General features: G+C 41.6%; 1 protein-coding gene across 1 annotated transcript in view; it reads right to left on the bottom strand.

Moving 5' to 3' along the window:
- Window positions 1-17,753, bottom strand: part of LOC136114599 (zinc finger RNA-binding protein-like) — a 70,916-nt gene that overhangs the window by 27,077 nt on the left and 26,086 nt on the right. Inside the window, exons 5-10 of the mRNA XM_065859984.2 lie at window positions 12,779-12,997; window positions 11,242-11,486; window positions 10,077-10,268; window positions 8,460-8,760; window positions 6,406-6,593; window positions 3,859-3,978 (exon numbers count right to left, since the gene is read on the bottom strand). Coding sequence (XP_065716056.1) covers window positions 3,859-3,978; window positions 6,406-6,593; window positions 8,460-8,760; window positions 10,077-10,268; window positions 11,242-11,486; window positions 12,779-12,997 — 1,265 coding nt within the window. The remainder of the gene's footprint in view (window positions 1-3,858; window positions 3,979-6,405; window positions 6,594-8,459; window positions 8,761-10,076; window positions 10,269-11,241; window positions 11,487-12,778; window positions 12,998-17,753) is intronic.

Genomic DNA, 17,753 nt, shown 5'->3' with positions numbered 1-17,753 from the left:
TTGATCTGACACTCGAACAAGCCAAACACACACTTTGCTCTTGCCTGGAATGTTAAGGCCTTATTACAAGCTCACTCTCCCTTGGAGATAACCCTCACGGGCTCATGGCTAATGCCATTTCACAGACCATGTTACATGTCTCATCTTTCAGCCGTTTGAAATATGTACATGTTTCTACTGATATTTTTTCAGGTATGCTTTGTGCATCTGCTCATACTAGTGAAAAAAGCAAGGATGTTCAGTGCCGCTGGACCCACCGCTTTGCTATGCTGGGTGTGCCACAACAGATTAAAACTGACAACGGTCCGGGCTGCACTGCCAGATCCATGTAATATTTTTAATAGCAATGGGGTGTGTCACATGTCACAGGTATCCCACATTCTCCCCCTGGGCAGGCTATTATTGAATGGGCACATTCCACACTGAAACAAATGTTATTAAAACAAAAAAGGGGGAATATGATGCCCCAAGAACAATTAGACAATGCAACATATACTTTAAACTTTTTGAATCATACTATGCCTCCCTCCTCTATCACAACAGTGGAAAAACACTTCTGTGTTCCAGATTCACTGTCTCAGAGACCAAAGGTTTGTATTGGGATCCCCTGCACAACAGTCAATGGCAAGGGTCTGTAATCACCTGGGGGAGGGGATATGCATGTGTTCTTCTTCCAACAGGACTGAGGTGGCTTCCTGAGAAATATGTTAAACCTTATTATGAGTTGGAAAAACATGACGCACAACCCAATGCCAGAGATGCAGCGTCTGTCCCTGCAGCAGAGGGCAACAAAGAAATGGAAGAGACTGAAGGAAGAGGCCAATGATGTTACCTGGGGGCAGTTGAAGAAGTTACAAGAAAACATAGTACTATGATGGCAGCAGCAAGTGCCCCCCTCACTCCAGTTAACACCTTCTTAGCCTATTTGGCTATCATCTCCTGCAACAGTGCAGTAAGGTTGTTTTGAGATCATGAGTTTTGGCATGATTCCAACTGTAGAGGGAAAGCATGAATATTGGGCTTACATCGTGAATCCACTGCTTTTTAGACCTATTACATGGTGGGATCCTAACGTTCCTCTCTCCAACAATGACACGCACTGCATAGGTGGTGTGTGGATGCCACCAGCAGGTCAGTTGCTGGAAAACAAGGATTGGATTGGATTAAATTTAATCAAACGCAACAGTATTTTGTTGAGATGCCTCCTGTATGTGTTTCTAACAAACCAATTAACAATTGTTTCATGATGTCAGAGAAGTTTTATCAACTTGTTTTATCAACAACAAGAGAATGGAGGGGTAGTTCAAGGCAATTTAACTTTTATTTCCATTCTGGGTCTTGAACACCGAGATGTAAGTCACAATTCTACTTTGAAACCCCCTGCTGACATTCCAACATACAAGGTATCTAGAAGAACCACAGGAGATGTTTTGAGTTTGTACTGGCCCCCCTGTAAATTAGAGGCACCAGCATGTCAGAATGGTACAGATCTACATTATTGGGACTGGGGACCCAGAGGACATTTGATTTCAAATTCATCTAAGCCTCTTAATTTTTCACAATGAAGCCATGAGACATTAAAGTGGTCAGAAGGTGGGTTATCAGGACTGGTTTTGCAGGTACAAACAAATGATAGCTTCAGTCTATTTCATTCAAAAATCCAGCGATTAGCCTTGCCTTTTTTTATGAGGCACGTGGCTCATGGAAATTATAAGAAAAATCAAAATCAATACACACTAAAGCTCACGCACTGGCATAATGATACAGCTGGCAGTTGCTACCAATGTACAAGTATCAATGAAGAATTATATCTATGTGGTAAAGTTGACTAACCCTGTTTATGCCAATTGTCATCACCTTGATAGTAATTACTCTCACTGTACAGAATGTGCCAGAAGAAAACTCCAGAGAGACAAGAAAAAGCCATTGAACAGGCCCAGTCAGATAAAGAAGGAGTCAAACTTCTTTCTGTGAAGACAACTTCTGCTGAAATTGGAGAGCACTCATCTCTTCACACCTCAGCAATAAATATATGTGAAGCAGCCCTGTTGTGGATAAGAGTTGAACAAAAAGCTTTGGCTACCAGAATAAAACTGTATTTCAATTGGGAACATATTCAAAAGAATTTATGCATAACACCATTAAAATAGAAAGATAGTGTTCGTGAGTGGAATGAAGTAAAACAACATCTCCAGACAACATTTTCAGCTAATGTGCAAGGCTTGGTTCAGGATTTAGCCAGTGCCCTGCAAAAACAATTGCATGATTTACAAGAATTAACACGGAAAAACATAACAATGACATTTTTTTAATAGCGTAAAGTGGTTAAACACAAAACTATGGTTTTCAGGCCTCAATCTACATATATGGTTTTTTGTGGGAATCCAATGTGCTTGTGTAATATTTTTTCTTGTAGTCCTCTGAATCATACAGAGAATGATACAGAACATAAAGAAGAATGAAACCAGGGTCCTTGCTGTGCTCACTGTGAACTTGATGTTCCAAAACAAAAAAGAGGGAGATGTGGGAACATCAGGACGTGCGGTTCCAGCCAGTTGGATGATAAAGGGAGATTAATACTAACATGACCATCTGGACAGTCAAAGAAGAAAGAATACTAACGTAAATCACAGCAATTAGTTAAAACATAAAGGGCCTTGGACAGGTTATACAGAAGTACGTTTTTCATGATTGTAAGGAGCAATAGCCCAGGCTGGTTGGGTCATAACAAGTCCAGACAGTGCACTACAGGTTCGGGGAAGAGTGGCTGGAAAGCTGCCTGGTAGAGAGGGATCTGGGGATGTTGATTGACAGCCAGCTGAATATGAGCCAGCAGTGTGCCCAGGTGGCCAAAAAGATCAACAACATCCTGGCTTGTATCAGGAATAGTGTGGCCAGCAGGACTAGAGAAATGATTGTGCCACTGTACTCGACACTGATGAGGCCCCACCTTGAATACTGTGTTCAGTTTTGGGCTCCTCATCATAAGAAGGACACTGAAGTACTAAAGAGAGTGCAGAGGAGGGCAATGAAGCTGGTGGAGGGCCTGGAACACAAGTCCGATGAGGAGCGGTTGAGGGAGCTTGGGCTGTTTAGCCTGGAGAAAAGGAGGCTGAGGGGAGACCTTGTCATTGTCTACAACTATTTGACAGAAGGTTGCAGCATGGAGGGTGTTGGTCTCTTCTCCCAAGTAGCAAGTGATAGAACAAGAGGAAATGGATTCAAGTTGCACCAGGGGAGGTTTAGTTTGGATATTAGGAAAAAATTCTTCACTGAAAGGGTTGTCAGGAATTGGAACAGGCTGCCCAGGGAAGTGGTAGAGTCACCATTCCTAGAAATGTTTAAAAGGCATTAAGACGAGGTTCTTAGGGACATGGTTTGGTGCTAGAATTAGGTTATGGCTAGACTCAATGATCCTGAGGGTCTCTTCCAACCAAAACGATTCTATGATTCTATGAATGTTCTCTCAGGTCAGAACACCACCCCCCAAGGACGTGTGATGTATGAATGTTGTTGGGCCTGGGCTGTGAATAAGTGGGTTGGAACAAGATATGCATGAAAACGTGACTGAAAACAGTCACAAGATGGGTGTGGTGTGTTTGGAATAACAATTATTGAAAAAAACATCTTGTCTAACCTCTTGGTCCAGGCCCATATATGTAAACCTATAAACTGAGAACTGCTAATTAAAGAGGGCTCAGCTCAGCTCAGCTCTGCCTGGTTCTGCTCTCACTGCTAACAAGAACTCTGTGTCTGTGCATCTCTGTCTATGCGTTGCTGTATGCATCATTCTCATCGCCACAATCAGTCAGCTGACGTGGTAGACTTTCAGATAGAAGCATCAGCATTTCTACTAACCTTATACTGAAGTCTGTGCCGCCTCCCTTTTAAGTGCATCTCCTTGGCATTAGGATCATTAAAACTGCATTCACAAAGTTTACAATGAAAGCGGATCACCTTTCCTTCATCATTTCTTACCTGGAAAATAAAGTTATAACACATTTGGATTTTATTTTTTTTTAAAGCTGATGTAAAAATTGATCTAATTCAGTGACACTAGATGATGCCTATCCATCTGAAAACATGCAAAAAAGTTCACACACTAACTAAAAGAAGGCAAAATAGAACTTTTACAATTCTGACAGACATGCTATTGTGTCTGGTAATGAATAAAGTTCTTCCATTCCAAACAGTCCACAGCATTAAACTTGAGCCTGGGCATATTGAGTTAAATAATTACAAACCTGCAAATGATGAAAAATTTACAGCAAACTTCATCCATGTATCTTACGCCACCCACATGAAAAATGCCCCACTGAGCTCAAAAAAAAATGCACAATACAGAAATGTAAACATTTCTGCAAGCCTTTGTAGGCTCAATGCCTTGTCACTCTTGGAATTACAGGCCAGTCAGCCTCACCTCAATCCCTGGGAAGGTGATGGAGAGGCTAATCCTGGAAACCATTTCTAGGTACATTAACGACAAGAAAATCATCATCAGTAATCAGCACAACTTAAACCAAGGAGAAGTCATACTTGTTCAACTTCAGCAATGAAATGGTTGGCCTGGTAGATGAGAAGAGAGCAGGTGATATTCTCTACCTGGACTTCACTAAGTCCTTTGACACTGTCACCATAATATTCTCATAGACAAGCTATTGATTTATGAGCTGAATAAGCATGCAGTGAAGGTGGACTGAAATCTGGCTGACTGGCAAGAGTCACAGGATGGTGACCAGTAGAATTAAACCTAGTTGGAGGCTAGTAACTACCAGTATACTCTAGGGCTCAATAGAATCATAGAATTATTTCAGTTAGAAGAGACCCTCAGGATCATCGAGTCCAACCATAACCTAACCTAACTTTAGCACTACACCATGTCCCTAAGAACCTCATCTAAACACCTTTTAAACATTTCTAGGAATGGTGACTCTACCACTTCCCTGGGTAGCCTGTTCCAATGCCTGACAACCCTTTCACTGAAGAATTTTTTCCTAATATCCAAACTAAACCTCCCCTGGTGCAACTTGAGGCCGTTTCCTCTTGTCCTATCACTTGCTACTTGGTGAAGAGACCAACACCCTCCATGCTACAACCTCCTTTCAGGTAGTTGTAGACAGCAACAAGGTCTCCCCTCAGCCTTCTGTTCTCCAGGCTAAACAGCCCCAGTTCCTTCAACCGCTCCTCATCAGACTTGTGCTCCAAGCCCCTCACCAGCTTCATTGCCTCCTCTGCACTCTCTTTAGTACTTCAGTGTCCTTCTTATAATGAGGAGCCCAAAACTGAACACAGCATTCAAGGTGGGGCCTCACCAGCGCCAAGTACAGTGGCACAATTGCTTCTCCAGTCCTGCTGGCCACGCTATTCCTGATACAAGCCAAGATGTTGTTGGCTTTCTTGGCCACCTGGGCACACTGCTGGCTCATATTCAGCTGGTTGTCAATCAACATCCCCAGATCCCTTTCTACCAGGCAGCTTTCCAGCCACTCTTCCCTGAGCCTGTAGCACTGCCTGGACTTGTTATGATCCAACTGCAGGACCCAGCCCTTGGCCTTCTTAAACCTCATGCAATTGGCTTCAGCCCAATGATGCAGGTGGTCCAGACCGTTCTATATAGCCTTCCTACCCTCAAGCAGGTCAACACTCCCACCCAATTATGTGTCATCTGCAAACTTACTAAGGGTCCACTCAATCCCCTCATCCTGATCATTGATAAAGAGATTAAACAGAACTGGCCCCAATACTGAGCCCTGGGGAACACCACTCGTGACCAGCCGCCAACTGGATTTGGCTCTGTTCACCACTACTCTTTGGGCCTGGCCCTCCAGCCAATTCTTTATCCATTGCACAGTACACCCATCCAGGCCATGAGCTGCCAACTTGTCCAGTAGAATTCTGTGGGATACAGTGTCAAAGGCCTTGCTGAAGTCTAAGTACACAACATCCACAGCCTTTCCCTCATCTACTAGTTGGGTCACCTTGTCATAGAAGGAGACCAGGTTGGTCAAACAGAACCTGCCTTTCATAACCCCATGTTGACTGGACCTGATCATATGGTTCTCTTGGATGTGCCGTGTGATGTTACTCAGGATGATCTGCTCCATGACCTTCCCCACCACCAAGGTGAGACTGACAGGTCTTTAGTTCCCCAGATCCTCCTTCCAGCCCTTCTTGTAGATGGGCATCGTGTTAGCCAACTTCCAGTCAACTGGGACCTCTCTAGTTAGCCAAGACTGCTGATAGATAATGCAAAGTGGCTTAGTGATTAGGTGGCCCTGCTTCAGCAGGATTGGAGCCCCAGATGACCTCCAGAGGTCCCTTTCAACCCCAACCCTACTGCAATTTTCTCATGTTCAATAGATTTTGACTAAAACAGTTAAATAATCCACATTTTCATATCAATACCTCCTCCACATAGTCATGTCCCACTGGCTGGACATCACTTTGCAAGGCAGCAAAAGTCATAGGAGTCACTTGTTCAGCTGCTGTGTCTGGTTTTACTTCTTGTGTTTGTACTGTAGCAGCAGTTTTAACACTTTCAGCTGATTTCATTTCTTCCAGTTTACTTCCTGTTGCCTGAAGCTTATTACCACCTACAAATCAAAAAAGTTAAAACTCTAACTTTCATAAAATGAGAATATGATTGCACATAATGCACAAACTGAAGAGTTTATTTGCAAGTATCAATGTTCTGGCAAAAGCATTATCAGTCTTAAAATTAGTTAAAACATTTTAAAAATACACTTAAAAAGGTTTTTTTTAAAGTTTAACAAAAAGTTAATCAGGTTTTTTTTATTTTAGCAATAAAAACTTTTGCTTTATATAGCTGCAATTTTCATCATTCATTTTTATGCTTTTTCAAAAGAGATAGGACTGAATGGGAACCAATCAGCAAACATACTTCCATCATATCTTTTTTTGTCATCAAATTATTTTTATAAATGGATCTTAAAAAGTATTTCAAAACTTTATAATATTTGTATTAAGAAAGATAGTATATTCTCAGTGTTGCAACTGCATAGGTCTTTCCTACTCTGATAGCTTACTGTTGAACAACTGCTTCCTACCTCTAAAGTCTGTCATGCTTATTTCAAAAGTTTCCATTGTTAAGATTTCCAGTGTTAACAAGGATGTTTCAGTTGCCCAGTTATCAACTGCTAACCTACTGCAGGTTGCCTTAACAGTCCAGTCTGTAAACTGAAATTAGGACCAACTGGACTATAAACTGCAATATTCCAACAGCTACTATTAGGTTGGTGCAAAAGTAATTGCGGTTCTGGACTGTGAATTTGAAATCATTATAATTAGGCTCAAACACATCTTTATTAATCAAAATAGGAACCATTACAGTCAACACAGTTTTGCCAATGAGAAATAGGTTTGTTTATTCCTGTAGTGTAAAAATCTGTGCTTCGGGATTCAATGAACTCTTGGAAAGCATTTTCTGCATCCTGCTGGTTGTGGAAGCGTTTTCCCTGCAAAAACTTGTTGAGATGCTTGAATACATGGTAACCAGTTGGCGAGAGGTCAAGTGAATGTGGTGGATGAGGCAAAACTTCGTAGCCCAATTCATTCAACTTTTGAAGTGTTGGTTGTGCAACATGCACAACACAGTAACACTTCAAAATGACAATTTTTTTTATTTTTCAGTCAGCTCCTGAAGCACCCACTTAAAACTTTTTCACCTTTCTAATTTGCTTCAAATGTCAGATGACCATGGAATGGTCGACACTGCGTCCTTCAGCAACTTCTCGTGTAGTTGTAAGAGGATCAGCTTCGACAATGATTGTTCTTAATTGGTCATTGTCAAATTCCAATGACTGGCCACTACGCTCCTCTCATCTTCAAGGCTCTCGTCTCCTTTGCAAAACTTCTTGAACCACCACTGCACTGTATGTTTGTTCGTTAGCAGTTGTTGGGCCAAATGCGTTGTTGATGTTGTGCATTGTCTCCACCGCTTTATGACCTATTTTGAACTCAAATAAGAAAAATGGCTTGAATTTGCTTTTTGTCTAACATCATTTCCATAGTCTAAAGTAAATCTAAAATAAACAGCAAGTAAGAAGTCAGTAGCAAAAAAAACAAAGCGAGAAAGGTGCATTAAAATGATGTATGATATAACCACATTTCTTTAAGAATGTATTCCAATATCAAACAGCAAATTCCAACAAAGCAAAACACGCAATTACTTTTGCATCAACCTAATACATAAGAAATCAAAGCTCGGAGGCTTCTTATGAAGATGGGAGAAGCTTCCAAGAGAGGTCAGGTGGAGACAAAAGGGCAGAAAACACTATAAATTGTGAAGCAAAACTTTTACATAGTCTTTTTTTCACCTATCAGAATTTTCTTAAACACAACAGCTGCGCATGCAGTGAGTTAATTAAATATGTCTGTATTTGTTGCATCGAGATTTAAAAACAAAATAGAATAGGTTAGGTTTCAAAATAAAGACTGACTTCTGTACTTGCCAACAAAGTTTATTTTTGGTGTAGATATTTTCTTTACAGCTATATTAGCAGCAGTTGCTGATGTTTTGTTGTTGGACACCATGTTAAGTGGTGCATTTGCCGTGGGAGTAAGAATTTTCACTGCAGAGGATACAACAGAGGAGTTCACAGTACTGCTGCTAATTGCTACATTTGAAGCAGAGGCAGTTGGTTTGGAAGCAGATGTGGATGTTGAGGAAGTAGCTTGGGTAACCACATTTGGTTCAGTTGAAGGAATAGGTTTGCCAAGTTTTGTGTGCAACTTTACTACCTATAAGAATAAAGAGAAATTAATATTATGATTTCCCTGGAATAATTATAAAAATGAACTTGTTATAGGTTATGAAAGTTTTAACAGAAACATCAATATCACTAAAAAATTTAAAAAAAAAATCAATATAACTAATAAGTGTTTTTTGTAAAGAAGCAATAAATCTGAGACAAGAAAAAAGGACATGTAAAAGTTCTTGTCATCCGTAACAGGAAATAGTTATGTCAAATTACTTATTTCTGTTAGAAATTTAGACATTTACTCCAAAAGCTATGTAGACAAGAACAGAAAGCCAATAAACTCACAAGCCAGTAAAACTCAGGGAAATGTTCTGCTCAAACTGTTTCAATGTGACTATTTTGTTGCCTGGTTGCTTTTTATTCTCCCTCCAGAAAGTGTAGCATATTGAACATTTTGGTTCCAAATCATATTTTAAAATAAGAGTTATTTAATTCAGATTCAACAACACTGTCTCTTTTGATCACTGCATTTTAAAAGTATCTATATTGAAAGTTTTTCCAGGTTACCTAGCAAAGCTGAAGATATTCCTTAGACAAAGGTTTTCTTTTCTCTGTATAATATAATATTCTATCTTTTATTGACACTAATCTTTCCAGAGTTATGAGGAAAATCTGTAATATCTAAACACGCATTCTACATTGCCATGCCATTTACTATTGTATGGCCAAATTTAAAGCACAGGTCACAGGGTTCACAGTGCAGCCCACAGTCTTTATTCCACAATGCCCACCTAACTGCACCCAGACAGTAGGGAAAACATGCTTAACAAAACTCTTCCAAACGTACTCATTACAAAGTCTACTACAGGACATCGTTCCTTGCTCCCATATGCCAATTTTCTTTGCAAGATATACCAAAAAGTGATGCATAATAGTCCTGTCCCTTAGCACTGACTCAGCTTAGAGTTTCAAAGCACACTGAGAGCTTCACAGCACCAGACAAATAAGAAGAAAAGTCTTGAAAAGAGTTAGGGGGCACAAGCATGCTATTGCATGTCCTCATTGATGCTTTTCCCCATCTTACTCTACACCATCTTCCTACAATTTACATACTTTGCCCAATACATCCTCTTCTCATTGAGGCCATGGCAATATTTTCCCCCCTTTCTCCCAATGAGGTCCTTGTAATAGTGAGCTTAAAAATAAGTTTGAATCGAAAACCAGAACTAAACATCTTTAAACAAAATAATTCAAATTATATTGTTTCCACGTATTTTCTCCTCTCCAAGATGAGATAAAATGATGGAAAGAAATATATGACTGACTTGTATAATAAGGACAAGAGAAAGTTCTTACTTTCTGATGCTTGGCTCCACGGATATGGGCAGCATAAGCATCTGCTCCTGTACAAGACACATCACAAAGCTCACAGCGCAACTGATTCTGAGTTCCACGAGCAGAAGTGCTGCTGTTATTGGTGTTCTGGGAAGCTTTTAATGCTGCTTCTTTCTTTTTGTGTTTCTGACCTTCTAAGTGTTCTTTATAAGTCTGTTTAAATTAACAATACACACACAATAAGCTGTCTTTGTACTGTTCATTCATCACTTGTGAATACATGCAATACAGAACATAACAAAACACATGCTTTGTATGATAAATACTTCCTACACTGAACATTTCTATATGACATACTCTAAGGCATAAGCAAGCCACTTTTAAGACCAAGAAATTTTCTTCACCACCAGGATTCCACTTTTAGGTAATACAATATGGTCTCTACCTTTTCACTTCTTTAATCAAGTACTGGTCAACGGATATTACCATTGAAAGCTTGATAAAAGATCAGAAAACTCTGTCTCAGTTGCAGTTTCCTGCACTGCATTGAATTATTATTGATTTTGAATTTTCCTCAAAATGCAAGACCACAGTTATTAAATGTATCCAGAGAACTAAAACAATAAATTCAAAAGGTGGTAGCGCATAAAGCTGTGCTGAAAATGAAATGCAGAAGTTGCTATTTGTTCCTATGCCAATACTGGCAATCTATAGTGCAGATAGGGTGGGAAATAATGACAAGCTTACCTAAAGAGTAAGAACTGTTTTGCCAAACACACAAACACTCTGCATCTACTTTTTATGCACTTGTACCCACTGTGAAACTAAACTGTGATGCTGGAATACAATGAAGAATAAATTTTCAGGCTTACCATTCACAAAGTTTTTTTTTAAAAAAAGTATTTTCTAGGAAGTTTGCTATGCTAAAAAAGCAATTCAAATTCAAAGCTTAGGATACTTCTGGACTCCAAAGCACAGCTGAAGATTCTCTGTACAAGTTAAGGGGATGCATCTTTTTGTCTTCTCATACGACCCTGTTCTATAATAGCACACATTTTCATTTAATTATTCCTTTAGTAAAAGTATAGAATCAGGTATTTAAAGTTAATATTCTTAAAGGGGTTGTTTTTTTAGCTGAAAAAATTATGACTAAAGCATGTAGCAGAATATTACATAATACAGGTACCTGTGGTCCAGCACAGCTGATCTTACATACATCACAGTAGTGGATCTGGGGTGGTTTGGGAGGTTGCTTTGGTTTCGGTTGCTTATTTTGGAATGGTGCCTTTTTAGTAAAGGTAGTCCCTGTCCAAGCAGCGGTTGCAGCAGCTGCAGCAGCTGCTGCCGCTGCCTGTTTCTGTTGCTGCTGCTGCTGGTAATAGGACGATGCAGCTGAATACACTGCAGCTTCATAGCCTGAATAAGACGTACCTCAAAGATCAAAATAAAATAAATGTTACATCACTGTACATCGTGTATCAATTACATAATACACTAATTCCAAGCATGTTGCATAATAGAGTTGGGGGGGTGCAAGGCAGGATATAAACAATTTATTGAGTTAGGCAGTCTGAATTTTTCTTGATGTTTCACAGTACACAAATACATAGCATACCCACTTGTATCAGGAATATATTTGATTTCAGATAAATCTTTGCAGACACACAGTTATGTTAGATACATCAAAGCATCCCTAAAGCATATGTGAAATTTCCTGGTATATCTGGTAAGACCGCATATGATGTAACAAGAATTTTAATAACAGATTTATCAAAAGCCACTTAAAGTAAGCAGTCTTACAGAACCAGATTTACTGTTAAAGTCCCAAAATGAAAAGGAGGACAGATATTATGCAGAGGAAAAGGGGAAAAAAAAAAATGAAGATAAAAGACAGAATGGCTAGTGCTATTAGATTCTATTTCAGTGATTTAAATTGTTTTAGTACAGAGAAGCTGCTTACCCACTAAAACCTCTGCAGCACACCCTGTCTATACACTCCTTGATTTCAACTATCAAAGTTTAATAAATCAAGGAAACTGGGCTTTCATATCTTTGAGCCAGTTTTCCCATAAACTTTCTACATCTACTGGTTCAACTATTTTAACCCTCTGATCAGGCTCTGTTTCAAGGAAGTCTTAAAATCCCTTTTTAAACGTAAAACAAACAAAAAACAGTCAAGGTACCTATAATATGCCAGTTGATTACCATCTGGCCATAATATTAATATCTTTTCATCTTAAACTGCTTTTTGAATTTCTCATGTTTGAAGGAAAGTCTTTTTTTAGCACTTATTCTCCTCCCATTTTGGGTCAAGACAACCCAAACTTAGAAGATTTATATTAGACTGCTCCTACTTGTCTCTGTAACTGCTGCTCGATGGCAGGATGTTCCCAGTTTCCCTGGGTTATATTTACGTGGATGTGTTTCCTTATTTTTTCTATCCCCATCCTTTCTCTCCAGACCTTACAGTAAGCCACAAAACATTGTGCACACAGAGCAATGCAGACACTTAGTATATTCTCACATGTAACAAAATAGACATATACAAACAAACTACTTTTAAAGATACATCAAAATATTTTGCCATTATAATGATTTAACTGGTTGATACTTCTCAGTAGACTATGATGTAATTGCACACAAACTGCTCAAATTCTGAATATTTAAATCCTCTCTCATAAAAACTGCAAAGATCCCAGCAACATAATATGCAAAATTCTTACCAGAGTAAGTAACCGCTGTTGCGCTGTATGTTGCACTTTGAGTATAGGATGGAACAACAGTAGCTGCAGCTGCCACTGGCTGCACAGTAGAGGATACCGGATATATAGAAAATGTAGTTGTTGCTGGACTTGGGGTTGCAGGTTTTATAGCTGTCACTTGTCGTGTTTGCTGGGCTTGGGTATACTGAGTTGCCCCTTGGCTATATCCTGCTTTCGGAGCTAATTAGGATAGAAAATAGAAATGTACAAACATTGATATGTTTTAGTTGAATGAAATGCAAAACATAGTAAGAGATACTTAATGATATGCTGGGGAATAAACAAATAACAAGGGTTTTTTGTTTTAGTTTGGTTGGGTTTTGCCCACCCCCCCCCCTTTTTATTTTTTTTACAGTAATGGTTATGCATCACCAACCGTACATCACACAAGTATGCCTCAAACTTATTTATATATTTTTAAATGTGCTGCCATGTTTTTAAATAACCTTCTCTTGGAATGGTTTTACCAGAGTACACTAAACCAAACTACATGTAAACTTTCCTATTACTTCTAATTAACATAAAAAACCCACCACTGACTTTTTGAACCTAGAAGTACATTTTGAGTGTATTTAACTATCTTTGAAGTTTAGATTGTTATTATTTATAGCAATGTCAGAATAATATTCAAGTTATAGGCAAAGTAAATTTTCACAGAATCACAGAATGGTTGGGTTTGGAAGGGACCTCTGGAGATCATCTAGTCCAACCCACCTGCCAAAGCAGGTTCACCTAGAGTAGATCGCACAGGAACGCGTCCAGGTGAGTTCTGAAAGTCTCCAGAGAAGGAGACTCCACAACTTCTCTGGACAGCCTGTTCCAGTACTCTGGCACCCTCAAAGTAGTTTCTCCTCATATTCAGATGGAACCTCCTATGCTTCAGTCTGTGCCTGTTGTCCCTCATTCTATTGTTGGGCATCACTGAAAGGAGTCTGGTCCCATCCTCTTGACACCCACCCTTGAGATATTTATAAGCACTGATAAGATCCCCTCTCAGCCTTCTCTTCTCCAGCTCTCTGAGTATTTCCTCACAAGAAAGATGCTCCAGACCCCTGATCATCTTCACAGTCCACCACTAGACTCCCTCCAGTAATTCTTTGTTGCCATGAAAGCGGTTGATCTCGCAAGAAAGGCTGATGCGGAAGATGTGTTGCCAGGAGCAACCAGGGGAGATTTAAATGCCCTCCCAGGGAGCGCAGGCGACCAGGGCCAGCAAACAGGGTTGAAGCAATTAGTGCAGCAGTTTGCACAGGCAGTTTAAGTAGGCAGGGAAGCTCAAGTAATTTACCTCACTTGGTTGTTGTCACCCTCGCAAAAGGATCCGACCATGGTATCCACTCAGGGCAAAGGTAAATACTTTGCACTCAACAGCACAGAGGTAGCAACCCAGACAGAGCTGCCATGGGAACATGCAGCCACCCAGACCTCAGGCTGCAGAGCATGTCAGAGCCTTTCACTGGTATGGAGTGGTAATAGAGAAAACAGTTGTGTGAGGTGTGAGCAGGTGGATGACCTGCTCAGCCTGGTAGAAGAGCTGAGAGAGGAGGTGGAAAAGTTGAAAAGCATCAGGGAGTTGGAAAAGGAAACTGACCCGTGGGTTCAAGCTCTGGTCGCCCAGGGGCAAGTAAGGCCAGCAAAAAGAAACAAAGACCGAGGGAGTCCTGTCTCTTCCCCTTTCCTGACTGAAAAAAGCAGGTCAAGGGAGAGGAATGAATGGAAGCAAGTCCACACTCGGGGTGGCAGGAGAAACACCCCCCCATCCACCCCACCTTCTCAGATGCCTCTGAGAATATAGCGGAAGATTTGGCGAGGAGGTTAGTTAAATGTAAATACGCTCAAGTGACTTGCACCTGTCTGTAGAAAAAGCACACACATCACACTAATTGTCTTACTGACCTTGTGTGCTTGATGAGTAGAAGCTCTGTGTTAGATAACACAGGCCTGGGAGAAACTCTGGGCACCTTATCACTGTGCCTGAGATTTCTGCTTTGTTGTGAGAAAGAGCAGGAGGCTGCGCCTGCCTGAAGCCTTGAAATACAGGCGAGCTCAACAGGCCCAGCGATCTTCCAGCAGGGCTGAACTGACCAGCGCCTGCGTCCCCGTTTGTGTCACCTCTGCCTGGGAGCTCAGGTGTGGCTTCGGAGATCCCCCAGTAGAGAGGTAACTAAAATAAAACTTGCTCTTTGCAAATGCATCCGTGGCCTCTGGCTTTTCTTGCGATGTGCCTGCGTATGTGCACACATTTGGCGTAGTCGGCAGTCGCTAGAACCAGCCATGCTGTGGTTTGCAAAAAAAACGGGGACAGGGGAGGCCTTGAGGGTGACTCCCCAAATTCCGGGATGGCCCAGTACGGAGCGCTGGGCTCCCGTGGCTGCTCTCCTGTCTGAATTCGCTCCACCGGAGTCATGGCCTCGGTTTGATGATGGGGCGGTGATTACCCCCCAGGTAATTCAAGCAGCTATGCTTAAGCTTCCATGGAGAGCAGCATCAACTTCTTCTTGCAAATTAGCGGGAAGATTGGGATGGTTATTTGTTACCGGTCTTAATGCTCTTGATCGTGATGTTGTTGCGTTGAAGAGTAAAATAAGAGAATTGGAAAAGGAGGCTGAGATTTTACAGGATGCAAAGGCGATCGCACAAGAAGTAATTACTGTTCAAGCAGAGCGGTGCTATGAGCTGCAAGATAATGTAGACCGGTTGCTAGCATGTATTGCTAAGGAACAAAAGGAAAAACATGCCAAAAGTGAGTTTTTGTGTTCTCAGGTTTGTACTCTTACCACAAAACACTCTTGGAATCCCAAGGAATGGGATGGAAATATTTGGAGTGAATCCTCAGACTCCAATATTGAGTCTGAATTTGACCCTGACTTAAATGGCAGGGAAGTGGTGGGAGCACAACCCCCCATACAAATGGTGCTGCAGCAGGAACAAGCAGATGAGGGGGGGCAGATAGCACATACTCACTCTCCGAAGGAGTTAATGGCATTTTCAGAGATCTCTCAGCAAACGAGTGGGGAAGGAATTCCGGCACAGATTTTGCCAGCTTGGGATAGTGGAGCTGTGTCTATCCATTTATTAGCAGATGAAAAAGTTTTCTTAAGCCCTATAGCCTATGATGATCAGATACAACAACAATATGCTCAGCTGCAAACTGTCAGAGGTCCGGACAGGCAAGATATTATTGCACCTGTGCTGTATCAATGTTTGTGTGCAGCAGTTTTAACGGCATATACTGAACCTCTTGAATCTGTGTTGTCCCGTGGAAATTGGTGCACATTGGAGGAAAGTATTGATTTAGTGCAGCAGATGGGGGTGGTGTATGCATTGATTATGGGATCCGATTCGGACAGGGTAGCAGTGACAAGTGCTATAGGTAATGCAGGCACTCCAACAAATGCCTTGAGCGGAATTGGGGCTGTAATTTCAGGACCCTCTGCACGCAGCATGGGCAACAAACAGGAGGAGCTGGAAGCCCTTGTGCAGCAGAGAAACTATGATTTAACTGCCATCTCAGAAACATGATGGGATGACTCCCATAACTGAAGTGCTGCAATGGATGGTTATAAACTCTTCAGAAGGAATAAGCGAGGAAGGAGAGGAGATGGGGTAGCCATGTATGTTAGGGAGGGTTTTGATTGTCTGGAACTTGAGGAGGGTGATGATAGGGCTGAGTGTCTATGGGTGAGAATCAAGGGGAAGGGCAACAAGGCAGACATCCTGGTTGGGGACTGCTACAGACCACCCAACCAGGATGAAGAGGCAGATGAAATATTTTGCAAGCAGCTGGGAGAAGTCTCCTGATTGCTAGCCCTTGTTCTTATGGGGGACTCCAACCTACCAGATGTCTGCTGGAAATACAACACAGCAGACAGGAAGCAGGCTAGGAGTGCATGGAAGACAGCTTCCTAACACAGCTGGTTAGTGAGCCTATCAAGGAAGGAGCCCCACTGGAGCTGTTGTTTGTAAATAGAGAAGGAGTCATGGGCAACGTGTCAGCTGGAGGTCGCCTTGGGTATAGCAATCATGAAATAATTGAGTTTACTATCCTTGGAGAAGTTAGAAGGGTGATCAGCAGAACTGCTACTTCAGACTTCCCAAGGGCAGACTTAGGCCTGTTCAGAAGGCTGGTTGGCAGAGTCCCTTGGGAGGCATTCCTGAAAGACAAAGGAGTCCAGGAAGGCTGGTCTCTCTTCAAGAAGGTTATCTTAGAGTCACAGGAGCAAGCTGTCCCCATGTGCCAGAAGGCAAGCTGGCAGGGAAGAAAGCCAGCCTGGCTGAATAAAAAGCTGCAGCTGGAACTTAGGAATAAAAAGAGAATTTATAACCTTTAGAAGGAAGGGGAGGCCACTCAAGAGGAATACAAGAATTTTGTGAGGTTACGCAGGGAGAGAATTAGAAGGGCCAAAGCCCAACTAGAGCTGAGCCTGATTACTGCTATGAAAGGCAACAAGAAACGTTTCTATAAATATATTAGCAACAAGATGAGGGTAAAGGAGAATCTTCATCCCCTGATGTATGCGGAGGGAAACATAGTGAGAGAAGATGAGGGAAAGGCTGAGGTACTAAATGCCTTCTTTGCCTCAATCTTTAATAGTCAGAACAGTTATGCTCCAGGTACCCAGCTCCCTGAGCCAGAAGACAGGGATGGGGAGCAGAATGAAGCCCAAATAATCCAAGGGGAAATGGTTAGCGACCTGCTATGCCACTTGGAGACCCACACGTCTATGGGGCCAGATGGGATATACCCAAGGGTGCTGAGGGAGCTGGCAGAGGTGATCACTGAGCCACTTTCCATCATCTGTCAGCAATCTTGGCTAACTGGGAAGGTCCCAGTTGACTAGAAGTTGGCTCATGTGACACCCATCTACAAGAAGGGCCGGAAGGACAATCCAGGGAACTACAGCCCTGTGAGTCTGACCTCGGTGCTGGGCAAAGT

The sequence above is a fragment of the Patagioenas fasciata genome, chromosome W, assembly GCF_037038585.1.
Source record: "Patagioenas fasciata isolate bPatFas1 chromosome W, bPatFas1.hap1, whole genome shotgun sequence".
Taxonomy (NCBI): domain Eukaryota; kingdom Metazoa; phylum Chordata; class Aves; order Columbiformes; family Columbidae; genus Patagioenas; species Patagioenas fasciata.
Note: the sequence above shows the minus strand (reverse complement) of the source record. Positions and strands in the feature narration are given on the sequence as shown.